The sequence below is a fragment of the Bos mutus genome, chromosome 16 (genome assembly GCF_027580195.1).
Source record: "Bos mutus isolate GX-2022 chromosome 16, NWIPB_WYAK_1.1, whole genome shotgun sequence".
Lineage (NCBI taxonomy): Eukaryota > Metazoa > Chordata > Mammalia > Artiodactyla > Bovidae > Bos > Bos mutus.
Window position 1 is genome coordinate 55,629,089 of NC_091632.1, and position 14,242 is coordinate 55,643,330.

The window sequence follows — 14,242 nt, forward strand, 5'->3', positions numbered from 1 at the left end:
TGTGCTATGATCATGTAATTATTTAACCCTGTTGCTTTTCTTATGGTAGAGAAACTTCTATTCCAAATTTTACTGAAGGATATCAATGGCCATTTTGAATATCTGGGATGAGTCCTTACCCATTTGTTTCTCTGGCTCTGGAGGAGTCACTCCTGGTTCAAATGTATCTTTATCACTGTTCTTCTCAGTCTGTTCAGTTAAATTAGCAACCAGTTCAGTGAAAGAGCTCACTGACTTAGAGGCTATCAAAATATCTTCAAAGTCTTCTGGTAATGGAGCATCCTGATACTCTAAGGTAGTCTGGTCTGATCTGGTGGAAGTATTGCTATTTTCTACGCTCACATCCAGTTTCTCCAAACTTTGTGAAGTTGTATCCTGTGATCTGACATCCATTTCTTGATGTTCCTCTTCAGGGCTATCCAGGGGAAAAGATGTTGTCTTATCTTTGTTTTTCAGCCATTCAGTTTCTGCTGGAGCCCCACATTTATGTAAAGATGCAGTAATAAATGTTTTTGCTTTGCTGTCATCTACAGTCTATCAAGTAAAGATTTGGAGAAAAAAAATTTTACTAGTAAAAATCAGTTAAATCTAACTTATCCATCCCAATCACACCCACCCTTTCCATGCTCTGTTTATCTCCAAATTCTTTCTCCATCAAAATTTACTTACTCTAATTCATTCTCCTCAGACTGATGATTAAAAGTTAATGACTGTTAATGATTCTCTAATTGGTAATAGATCAGTACTTCCAAAAGACTAATATACAGAATAGGCAAGATGCCCAATAACCACCAATGGATTCCTATTAACCTACAGTGAAGCTCTAAAGACATAACCCTCCCAAACAGACAACAAACTAGGAACTTACTAAGAACAGCAGTACAATACAGGTTAAAAAACAAAGACATTCCAAAACAAACAAACAAAACCAACCATGGATCTTAATTTCAGTCCCATTTCTTCTATCAAGTAACTATGTGGTTATAGACAACTTAACTTGGGAAGTTAATAGTGCTTCTAGCCCTATTTTCTTCACCTGTAAATGGTAGGTTTGGTTTAGCCAAGGCCCTAAAGTTTCTCTCTGAATTAACGTTTTCTGATTTTATGACTATCTGCAAGACTGTATATAAAAATCTATAGCGATATCATTTACACTGATAGGAGCTTAATATATTATTAAGAAGTCCTTTTGTTCCAACTATTATCAAACTTACAGCAGCAGTCCATTTCGTGGTTACACCTTCTTCCATGAATGAAATTCTAGTTTCTTTGAGTCGTAAAGGAGGACTAAGAGATCTTCCAGGTGACAGAGAGGGAGATGCTAAAGGTGTTGTTCGAAGACCAGACCTTAGGATGGATTGAGGAGTGAACTCGGCAAATCCAGAGGAAGTAACTGACATAGCCAAAGTCTTAGCTTTCTATGACACAGAGTAAATGGAATTCACCATTAGTGTTTGTAAAAGACACTTACGTAAGGACAGACAGAGCCAAATGAGTGGCAATGGTGACTATATTCTCATCTCCAATAAAAACATCAATAAGTATTATTATAGATTACTGGAAAGAAAACATAAAATTCTACTCAGTGCTTTCTATTTATAAGGCTACAAAACATAAAATTGCATCCATAATCATTCTAAACCTTGATTATTCCTAGGTTTAAGTTCAACTTAAAAAATAAAGTGCTGATATAAGACAAATTATTTAACTATTGCTTAGAAAACTGTAGTAGGTGAAAGAGATGGTACTGTGTGAAGAACAGAATCTAGTTTAATTATAGCAAGCTAATCTAAATTAATAAGACTGACTTTAAGAATGTTTTAGAAAAAATATAATTCCATTACATGAATTCAATAGTAACTGACTTACTTATGAGAATTCTTATGGTTTACTACAATGATTACAAATAATCAGATGAACTAGTTAGCAAAAACAATTTCCTCACTTAACCTCTCCTCTAAAGGACTCGTAAACAAATTACTGGATCCTATTAGATTATTAAATTCCATTAGATCCATCATAAGATTATATTGATTTTTTTCCTAGATTCTTTTTGGTAGCAAGTACAAAATTACTCCCTCATTTAATTTCATTTGAACTTAACAGCAGATTATATAAAATATGAGTGTTTTTCTATAGAAGAAAAAAGTTAGAAATACTATACTGGATATTAAATATTAGGAACTTAATCTTAGCAACCACCTTTTCAATTTCTTTTAATAACTATTTTAGGAATAGCATTTATTGAAGTATCTTTTATCCAGTTTGAAAAGTAAGAATTTCTTGGCTTCACTTTAAATGCTGGATATCCAGAAACAATTAAGGAAAAAATAAATAAGTTCTGGGACTCAATCCAGAATACCGGACAAGGAACTTGCAGAGAACATATGTGAAAATGGCTTTCCAACAGGAAGCTAAAAATCCACTGTTACCAGTCATCACAAGTTTAGCTGTGGTTTCTCTGCTAGTAATTTATCAGAAAGGGTGAAGGAAAAAGCAATTTCCTACTGATAGCAGGAAAGAGTAACACTTTATAATTTTACTGAAGGAGCTAGAATTTTAATACAAAACTTAAAAAATGTTAAGAATGAGAAAGTATTTGATGAAATAGCAAAATGGTATCAGAAAAAAAAAAACCACACAACAAGAACATGAAAGCATTTTTCAAAGAAAAAAGGCTAATTTATAATACAGTAAGCATTTTGGAAACATATCCACAGAAAAAGGGAAAATAAAGGCTTAAAACCCCTATTACCCAGAGATGTCGATTATAAATAGTTTTATTTCTCTCTGCTATTTGTAAGGAACTTCCTAGCTTCACTATGAATACTAGATGCTAGATATGTAATATAATACTTACCTTAACAACAAGAGGAGTTTCAAGTAAATGTAATTCTGAAGCCCTAGAGGCATTCTGACGTGATCCTTTTAATTGTGAACTTACTGGCAATGAACTAGATGCCAGGGACCAAGGAGACCTTGTGGGGCTTTGCTGAATCAACTCCAAACACTGAGAGGGCTGGGGGACAGGATGAACAACCAAATCCAGCAGTCTGTAATCACAGTATACATATAAATAGAAAAATCCTGGTAACATATTTGAGTTATACTGAAGAAACAAAAAGAATCAGTATCCCATTTAATTATGCAAACTTCTATATTCACCATATGAAAATATAAATTCAGACAAGTATATTACTGTCTGTAATGCCACCCTTAGTTTCAAAAATCAGAATTAATTCAGTAGTGAAAAAAGAGAATTATGAAACCTAGATAGCAATTTGATCATGCTCCCACTGCTGCTGTTGCTGCTAAGTCGCTTTAGCCACGTCCAACTCTCTGCGACCCCATAGACAGCAGCCCACCAGGCTCCTCTGTCCCTGAGATTCTCCAGGCAAGAATACTGGAATGGGTTGCCATTTCCTTCTCCAATGGAAAAGTGAAAGTGGAGTCGCTCAATCATGTCCGACTCTTCATGACCCCATGGACTGTAGCCTACCAGGCTCCTCCATCCATGGGATTTTCCAGGCAAGTGTACTGGAGTGGGTTGCCATTTCCTTCTCAGATCACACTCCCCACCCCCTCAGAAGGAGTTATAGCCCTCCTCCCTCCCTTAACCAATATTTACTGAGCCCCTCTATGTGCCAAGCATTTATTTTCAAATGAAGACAAACTGTTAATGATTCAAGCACTCAAGAAAACAATGTAATGCTTCCCTAGCAAGCCATTCACTGCAATTCACTTTCATCAACCTAGAAATTCCTTTCACCTACATGAAATTTACGTAATGAATACTGGTTTATTTACCTTTATGGTTCTGATCACTACACTTAGCAACCAAAGGAAATGTTAATTTTCTCAAATTAATGAGGTTAGTAGCAAAAGAGAATCCCAGGACTATACTCAATGGTTTTTTTTTCCTACAGTGTCCTGGACATTCTTATCATATCAGATGATAGAAATGATCTCATTGGTGACTTGTATTAAGTATGCATAGTCCAAACAGCTTAAAAACCTAATTTATAAATAAATAAACTTGAAGGTGAAATTTTCAGATTACAATTTTTGTGGACCATTTATCAACATACAGTCACTCCTTTCCCAATTTCCTAATAGTTTATTTTATGGCTACATTCCTAGCAACAAAAACACTACCCCAAGATGCCTATGTGATTCAGCTGAGAATAACCAGAAAAGTAGGTTTGGTGCCCAGAAATAATAATTTCTTGCTGCTATGCCTTCTTTGCCATTCTATCCTTTAAGTTCAAGATTTTTGCTGCGAGAGATGGCAGACCAACAGAAATCATAGGTGCTTCAAAACAACTTATTATGTGGTGGAAAATATTTACAGGAAGTATTTTCTTCCTCTAAATACAGCATCTTTGCATTTGTTATTCTGTACTAAGCACAGCTCTGAGCTTTCTACCAAACCAAGAATATTCAGTCAGACTGCTAGACATTTCTTTCTCTGTTGTCTTCTGATTCTTCTTTCCTTCTCTACTTCATTTGCATTCAAATTATATATTTGTAAACTTTTGCTCACTTTTTTATTGAGCTATCCCAAATAGGTATTTTGTTAAATGCCTTGCATTGGGCTTAAATTTATGTTTAAGGTGTCTATTTAGGAAAGATTATTTCTCAAAAGCAAGGTCTGTGCAACAAGTGGTATACCTACTGAGTAAAAGCAAAATTCTTATACTAACAAGACTTGATGTGTTTAAGTTACATTTAAAAAAGATATCAAGAAAAACATTTTTTATTGTTTTCTGAAGAAAGTGTTAAATATCACATTAGGTCTTTTATTTCCTCAACAACTTTTTGACCATGATCCAAGTAGGTAATGCATTTTAGATTATACACATACACAAATGAATGTATTTTCATATGTAAAAATATACACATATGAATTACATAAAACGGCATTTAGCCTTACTATATTCAGTGCCCATTGATATTATCTATGCTAAGCCACAATCCATTAAATTTTACTTACACTAACACACACCCAATTTGAAAAATATAGAAGCAAGAAGTGGAATGATTTTTATAAAAGGTAAATATTCACAACTCAATCAGCTCTATTCCATATGCATTAACACCAGTTTTAAAGGATTCTCATAATAGTCTTTAGGCCATTAGTAGGCCTGAACACTTATTCTTTCTCCCTTCTTGAATTGCAGACCTATTCAATGGTAAAGCAGCTGCCTACAATGAGGGAGACCAGGGTTCAATCCCTGGGTTGGGAAGATCTCCTGGAGAAAGGAAATGACAACCCACTCCAGTACTCTTGCCTGGAAAATCCCATGGATGGAGGAGTCTGGTGGGCTACAGTCCATGGGGTCGCAAAAAGTCAGACACGACTGAGTGACTTCACTTTCACTTTCAAGTACAAAGGAACTGAGAAAAAGTGATTTGTGGGAAAAAAAACAAAACTATTGGTAAAAATACCATGTCAGTGATAATGACTTCTATTTGAAGCAACCTTCTCACCATCTCCTTATGGTAATAAAGGAAAAGAACCTCAATTTAATAAAATCTAACCCAAAAAAGGGAAAATCCTTTCATGATTTGAAAAGATGTCCATTATATACACTACAAATGGGTTGAGCCCAATTGTTTTTAAGTTATTAACTTATTCTGAGTACCTTTATTCTTAGTATCAAAACTATTTCAACAAAATTATGTCATTTTGTCATGGATAAATTGTAAAATGTCAAAAATTTTCAACAATTATGGTCATATTATTAAAGAGAAAGAATCATTACATTAAGAGATACTTTTTGTACTCTGCTATTGATGATTATGAACACTTCTCCACTCTCCAATAAACAACCACAGTTCCATCTTGGATACAAAATTTCAATTTAACTATTTACTTTTCTAATAACCATAGGTTTAAGAAATAAAAGTATTATTGTACTAAAGCCACTTAAGACATCTTAGTAGGCTCAGTTAAACAGGGGCAAGTTTTTAGAAGCCAACCAAGATCAGCTGGGATTTATAAAAAATAACCTTCATTCATGGGTCTGAATCAGAGAGATTAAAGAAAACAAATTAATAATTTATTTTGCTTATGATTTTAATACAACAAAGTTTGCTTTTTTTTAAGCAGTCTGAAATCATTAGGCAAAATTCTAAGTAGATTATCAGCTGATGTAAAATTCCTTAAAATTACTATAAAACTGCCCAAATTATTTTTTTAAAGGAAGCATTATAAACTCCTTCAATAATTTAAAACAGTATTTATGAAGACTTCAAAGATAATTTTAAAATTATAGTGTAAGTATTAAGTATCATCTCACACTGGTCAGACTGACTATCATCAAGAAGTCTTCAAATAATAAAAGCTAAAGAGGGTATGGAGAACAGAGAACCCTCTTAACACTGCTGGTAGGAATATAAATTGGTATAGTCACCATGGAAAACAGAATGGAGCTTCATTAAAAAATATATAATGGACATATATATAATATACATATATATATAATGGAATTAGTCAAAAAAAAGAATGAAATATTGCCATTTGTAAGCAACATGGATCAACCTAGAGAATACCATTACTAAGTGAAGTAAGTGAAATTAAGACAAATATCGTATCAGTGTAATTCTTGTCTAATACTGTCTTTTAAAAGTGATTAAATAAATTCTTACCTAGAAATTCTTTGTGATGCCTTTGTAATTGGTGTTCCAACAAATGCCTCAGGCAGCTCTGGATCTGGGAGAGAATATGCTACAGGAGAGGGTTCTTCTACTTTAGGACTACAGAGAAAATAAAAATTTAACTTTTGATTATGTATCACAAAGAAGACTAAATTATCAATACAAACACTGTAAGAAGGTGAGGTTAGATGGGAGGGGGGCTATCTTTTTTTTACCATGTATATTCTGCTTATTTACAAATAACAATGAACATAACTGGTTTCAAATTTAAGAACAAAGAATGTTCTTCTTGCAAGAAAAGTAGACAACACAAAACATTTTTCCTACATACGCTAATACGCTCTAAGGCTGGATTGTTTATGAATGCAGCTGATAACCCAGGGAAGATTAGCAAGTAGCATGAGTGTAAAAGGTGTAAGAAAAACATACCTATTGTAGACAGAGATACTATTTTCGGGTTCATTACTTGCCCAGACCTCTCCAATTTTAGATAACACATTATTGATGAAAGTAGATCTTGTTAACACAGTTCCAGTTACAGCCTGCTTTGGAACTGCTGATAATGGTTTTGGTCTAGAAACTGTGAAACAAAAAAGGTAGTATTTAATTTCATCTCTAACACCAGGATTTTAAAGTAGCCAGACAAATACGGCAAAGTGATTGGCGAAAACAAAACATGAGTAGTTCAAATTATATTTGGTTTAGCAATATACGTGCAGAAATTTAACAATTTTGGCTTTTAGGAGACAGTGAAATAATTTGTCTACGTGTTTTCTAAAAGTCAGCAGTCTTCAAATGAAATCAAAAGAGTTCTGTCACTCTGTACTAAATAAACTAGAAAGATTAAAAGTTCCAAGGAAGCTTTCGATTTCTTGGGGTAGAACCACCAATAAACAAACAAACAAAGCCACAAAGCATCACTGTGATGAATCAAAGCAAAACTGAGCTAAACAGAAGATAACAAAGGTTTCAGAAGATAATTATTCAATATCTTTTCTAGTGCAATATTTTAGGACATTTTTCAATGAAATCTTACCTTCTCGAAAAACTGATGATGCTGACAGATGGTAAGGCTTTGCTCGCTCAATGGCTAATTTTCGCTGGACTCTAGGAAGAATTTTCCCATATTGGTCTATTATAGAATTTCGAGTCACTGATCTCTCTCGCAAACGAGGATCACGATCATTCTATAGAACATAACATAACTGGTAAAAATTTAATCTTCAAAAATGTTAGGTGCTATGCCTATTATTTACTATTAAAATATAATTATGAATACACAAGAACACCTTCCTCCTTTCTACATACCCATTCTTCCAAACCAAAGACATCATACACACAACCTAACTGCTTCATCAATTCTTACCCATTGATAAATTCCAAGTCTCTCCTTCCCAGCCTTGATTATTTACAACTAATAAAAGCAATGATTTTCATTTACTAAGCAACATGTTCCATCACACACACGTCTGTGCACCCTCACAAAAGATACTGTCCTTTTACGATTAAGGAAACCAAGGTTCAGAGTGTGTCCAAGCACACAGAGCCAATGAACAATTAGTCCAACCCCTAAAGTCCATGCTTTTTGCACTATTTATTTCCTACTGTTGTCCTCTACCAGTTGCTATTTTTCCTGAGTGAGTAAAGTAGTTAGTCTGGCAAGACTGTGGGCAGATACCTAAACAGAAATGGCACATATAAAAGAACTGGATAAGTAACAACACCCTGTTTGTCAATTCTGCTTCAGAAAGTGAGATTTTCAAAATTCAAGATTATACAAAGCTCTTATATAATGAAGTCATCTGTTTTCCCTATTCTCTTGTCCCCCCATAATAAAACAAGTTCAACTGTACCATAAGATTAATCTTCAGAGTCTGGTTCAGCTTCAAGGCAGGAATATAATTGGCACGCTGCAAATGGTGAACTAAAAGGAATTCATGATTCTGAACACTCGCACTGGACTGTAAAAATCTCACCAAACACTCCTAGAAAGAACAAAATAGATTTGTAAGCTATTAACTTATCCTGAATTTCCAGATATAAGTTTACACTGACAAATCATTACCTGCTCAGTGTCTGTGAATGGTAGCTTCAGTAAATCCTCCATTAAGCCCATCTCCTGACAGACTTCATATGTATGCTTGAGCAGCTCCTCTATATTCAACCTATTAGAATGTTGTCGCAGTAAAGTCCAGGCCTCCACCATGCACCTGAAATCAATATTTATCAAAGTTTAGTTTTAGAAAAGCTATTTAAAATGTTCAAAACAAGACATCCACCTGAAGAATCCCAAAGATACTTTGTGCATGCATCTTAGTCGTGTCCGACTCTTTGCGACCAACATGGACGGTAGCCTGCAAGGCTCCTCCATCCATGGGATTTCCCAGGCAAGAACACTGGAGTGAGCTGCCACTTTCTCCTCCAGGGGGTCTTCCTGACCCAAGGATCAAACTTCTATCTCCTTCACTGGCAGGTGGATTCTTTACCAGTGAGCCATCTGGGAAGCCCCAAAAGATACTATGTACATATTATTTAAAAGTACTTAAAAATTTTATTGAATACTAATCACTGTCAAGTAGTAAGGAAAATAAGGCATCTTTAAATACTTTATCATAAAATGTTGACTATTCCATGTAATTTATCAAATATTCCACCGAAAATAAAAAACAGAATTGTTGAATGGACAGAGAATGGTTTTGAGTGTATGAGTTGTCTACTCTCATGATCATGTGGGTTAATGGGAGCTGCAGCTCACTGTCGATGCCCAGCATCATTAAGAGAAAATCATACTGCATGTAGTTAGCTTAGGAAAAGACCAAAATTCAAACTATGGTTACTACTTCATATACGCATATTGCTTTGTACCATTTTAAAGTTGAAAAAATTATAAGTTGAAGCATTGTTAAGTCAGGGGCCATCTGAACCCAAGAGTTCAAGAAGACAAAAATCTAATGTGATCTGGACAGAACTCACAGAAATATTCAAGTGAAGTTCTTAAGAAAGTGACACTGAGCACGAGAAGAGTAGAAAAGAAAATGAGCAAAGACCTAGAGACAGAAACAGCATACTGTGTTTATGGGAACGTGGAGGACTTAGCTTAGCAAATCTTAGTAAGATTTTGGCTTATCTATAGCAAGATCTGATTGGAGAACTTAGGTCAAATTAGACAGTTTTAGAAACCAAGTGGGGCTGCTGAAACATCCTTCTGTGAGCAATAGGTCATTAAATGAAGCAATGTGTCTCATGATACACTGATAAGTAAAAATAGGCTTAAAACAACATGAATAATAAGATTTTCTAAAAATTAACCAATAAACAAAGCCTATAAGTCTTTATGTATTTATATAAACAACAAAATGTCTTGAAAGACACATACTAAGATTAACAATGATTAGTCTCACATGTAGAATTTTTGGAAGGGCTGATAAGTGTCAAGGCAGAAGCAGGAGTAGAATAAAAAATGGCAAGTAGATAGGAATAATTTTCTAAAAAAAAGTCATCATTCCTAATTTTAAGTGAATAGGTAATTTTGATTTTAATAGTTCAGTGGCTAAGACTCTGCGTTTCCTGTGCAGGAGGCCCAGGTTCCATTCCTGGTAAGGGAAGTAGATCCCACATGCCACAACTAAGACCAGGCACAGCACCCCTACCAAAGGCTTTAACTATAGTTTTTATTGAAATAATCACAAAAATTGAAATAACGCCTTGTAAATAAATAACTGACATGCATAAAAAACACAGAATACATGAACCAAGTTACAGCAATTAGTATTCATAATGAAAATGCATCTGAGGAAATTTTAGCAGCACTGTCCCAGACTTCCTGTAGATACAAAGTTTCTTGGGGAAGCAAATCCCACTGCTGGCAGTTCAGGACCCTAAAATTTTTATTGTTTGACTAGAATATTTTACATATTCTACAAAACTTATAAAAACAACAGTGCAAATAAGTAAAACATTTAGGTGTATCACCTAAAAATCTACATCTGAAATTGCCTTGCACTCCTTCTTCTACCAGGACAGGGATAACAGTGTGGTTGTTATAACCTGAGTATTTAAGAGAAGTAGTTTTTTTCCCCTAAATCAGAAATCTGGGAGTGTTAAAAATGAGCACACCATTTCTACAGAAAGAAAAATAGATAATGAAGATGAATGAACATCTAATCATTAATTTTAATATAAAGAAATAGATGAAGTAGGTATAATAAAATCTTGTATCTGTTAAATCTGATGTAGGATGGGTATATGGAATTTTCATAGTACTACAGTACTATTCTACTTTTGTGTATTCTGTAATCTTCTTACAAAATGCTTGAACCAAAATAAATTTCAGCTGCATCAAAAATTTAAATGATAAAACAAAAATCACAAAGTAGTAACAGAAACAGTGAGAGGATTAAATAATATTGAAATAGAAGAGACAAAGAGTCATAAAACACTGGCAATTCTAACTTCATAAAACAGCTCTTCATGAAAAGATGCATTCTATTATTATAGTGAGACTAATCACATTAATATTACCATTTTCACCAATCAAATGGATAAATGCCTAACTAAAGGGTATAACACAAAGTGAGACGTACATGGAAGGCAATATGCCTTATCAAAATTAAAATTGCAAATATCCTTTTACCCAGTTGGAGAAGGAAATGGCAACCCACTCCAGTATTCCTGCCTGGAGAATTCCCTGGACGGAGGAGCCTGGTGGGCTACAGTCCATGGAGTCACAAAGAGTCCGACACGACTGAGTGACTAACACTTATACTTTTCACCCAGTAATTCTACTCCCAGGATTTTACAAAATAAATCTGCACTTGTGTAAAATGGGTGGATACTCATACACAGCAGTGTTTGAAATGGCATAAGATTAAAACCACCCAAATGTTCACTAAGCGAAGGCAGTTAAACAAATACTGGTACATCTACATAATGAACTATCATGCAATGATTAAAATAAGGAAGCTCTTTATGTACTATCAGGAAATGAATTGCAAACTAAATTACTTTTAAAAATATACTGCAGATGGATGACAGCATGTATTTTTTAAAGGGGGGAGGGGCAGCAATGACATACATATGCATTTGCTCAGAATGTCCCAGAATGTCTTAGGAAAGATACACTAGTACTGTGAGGAAGCTTAGGAGGCTAGGAATTTACTGTGTATCCTTTTGTAATTTTAGAAAAAAGCATGTAAATATCTTATTATTCAAAAAATAAAAAGAACCGTATTCTTGCCCCTCTTCTCCCAGCCTATATACATACAGGCTTCCCTGGTGACTCAGATGGTAAAGAATCCACCTAGAATGTGGGAGACCTAGGTTCAATCCCTGGATTGGGAAGATCACCTGGAGAAGCGAACAGACACCCACTCCAGTATTCTGGCCTGGAGAATTCCATGCACAGAGGAGCCTGACAGGCTATAGTCCATGGGGTTGCACATATATACAATATTATATATATGCTACATATGTGTGTGTGTGTATATATATATAAACCGCACACACATATATGTACTTATTTCGCTGCAGTAGGTCTTAATTAAAGCACACAGGATCTTCATTGTGTCATGAGAGATCTTCACAGCTCAGATTCTCTAGTTGCCGCCCAAGGGGTTAGTTGCTTTGATGCATGTGGGATCTTTACTCTCCTTCCAAGGATCAAACCCATGTCCCCTGCACTACAAGGCAGATTTTTTAACCACTGGACCATCAGAGAAGTCCCTGGATATGTTTCAAGTTTTCCACTTTAAAGTATGATATCCACTCCCAGTGAGCAGATACACGAGGTAAGAGTAAGATTAATTTATTTATGATTTATCAAAAACTAATCTAATAACAGTAAGCATACCTGAAAGCAAAAGACAAATGATAGTATATTTTTCTCAGTTTCTCCTACAACAGGAGAAGGCATAGTTACCTCCAACTTCAAGAAATTGATGCTCCATTTTGGGCCAACACTTAAACATAAATTTTAAAATAAGTAACTCTCATATACCCAATACTCTCCTGCTCCTCATGGCAGGAAGGCACAATGCCAATAAAAGCAGTAAGAAAATCACTTCAATTGATGAAAGGCTAAAACTAGCGGGTTAACAGTAAAGTTAAGAAATGTATGGAGGGTTCTTGGCAACACAGCAAGAAGACAGCCTTAGAAACACTCCTGTGACAAGCTCTAAAAATGACAGATCAAATATAAACAGTCTTTTGAAATGGATCATAGAGATCACAATGAAAAAAAAATTCAGAAATGTAAACAAGCAACTATTGATTTCCAGTGATTAGTGTAAAAGTTAAATATTAGGAAAAGATGAATCATAAATAACAGAAAGTTGTTGTAGCTATGTTAACAATTACTCATGACGAAGGTTATTCTACAATAAGAGGTTAAAGTCATTAAAAAATAACAATTTTAAACTTTTATGTACCTAATACTGTATTCAAAATACAAAAAGTTAGCAGTATTACAAGGAATAGACACATACATATTAGAGGAGGCAACATGCAAACATTTCATTCTTATTCATTTTTTTAAAGTTTATTTACTGGTTGCACTGCAAGGCATGCAGGATCTTAGTTTCCCAACCAGGGATCGAAGCTCACTCCCTGTCCTAGAAGAATCGTAACCACTAAACCACCAAGAAGTCCAGCAAACCTTCCTTCAGTCAGTTCAGTTCAGTCGCTCAGTCATGTCCGACTCTTTGCGACCCCATGGACAGCAGCACACCAGGCTTCCCTGTCCATCAACAACTGCCAGAGCTTGCTCAAACTCATGTCCATCGAGTAAGTGATGCCATCTAACCATCTCATCCTCTGTCATCCACTTCTCCTGCCTTCAATCATTCCCAGCATCAGGGTCTTTTCCAATGAGTCAGTTCTTTCCCTCAGGTGGCCAAAGTACTGGAATTTCAGCTTCAGCATCAGTCCTTCCAAAGAGTATTCAGAAGTGATTTCCTTTTAGAATAGACTGGTTGGATCTCCTTGCAGTCCAAGGGACTCTCAAGAGTCTTCTCCAACACCACAGTTAAAAAGCATCAATTCTTGGGCACTCAGCTTTCTTTATAGTCCAACACTCACATTCATACATGAATACTGGAAAAACCATAGCTTTGACTAGACAGACCTTAGTTGGCAAAGTAAGGTCTCTGCTTTTTAATATGCTGTCTGGGTTGGTGGTAACTTTTCTTCCAAGGAGCAAGGGTCTTTTAATTTCATGGCTGCAGTCACCATCTGTAGTGACTTTGGAGCCCAAGAAAATAAAGTCTGTCACTGTTTCCATTGTTTCCCCATCTATTTGCCATCAAGTGATGGGACTGGATGCCATGATCTTCCTTTTCTGAATGTTGAGCTTTAAGCCAACTTTTTCACTCTCCACTTTCACTTCCATCAAGAGGCTTTTAGTTCTTTTTCACTTTGTGCCATAAGGGTGGCGTCATCTGCATATCTGAGGTTATTGATATTTCTCCCAGCAATCTTGATTCCAGCTTGTGCTTCTTCCAGCCCAGTGTTTCTCATGATGTACTCTGCATATAAGTTAAATAAGCAGGATGACAATATACAGCCTTGACGTACTCCTTTTCCTATT

At 35.2% G+C, this 14,242-nt stretch overlaps 1 protein-coding gene across 3 annotated transcripts in view; it reads right to left on the reverse strand.

The window, feature by feature from the left end:
- Nucleotides 1-14,242, reverse strand: part of AHCTF1 (AT-hook containing transcription factor 1) — a 94,720-nt gene that overhangs the window by 21,372 nt on the left and 59,106 nt on the right. For all 3 annotated transcript variants that reach the window (XM_070385380.1, XM_070385379.1, XM_070385378.1), the window contains exons 22-29: nt 8,726-8,870; nt 8,514-8,645; nt 7,697-7,847; nt 7,090-7,240; nt 6,652-6,759; nt 2,861-3,053; nt 1,215-1,418; nt 120-534 (exon numbers count right to left, since the gene is read on the reverse strand). In XM_070385380.1, the coding sequence (XP_070241481.1) occupies nt 120-534; nt 1,215-1,418; nt 2,861-3,053; nt 6,652-6,759; nt 7,090-7,240; nt 7,697-7,847; nt 8,514-8,645; nt 8,726-8,870 (1,499 nt within the window). The remainder of the gene's footprint in view (nt 1-119; nt 535-1,214; nt 1,419-2,860; nt 3,054-6,651; nt 6,760-7,089; nt 7,241-7,696; nt 7,848-8,513; nt 8,646-8,725; nt 8,871-14,242) is intronic.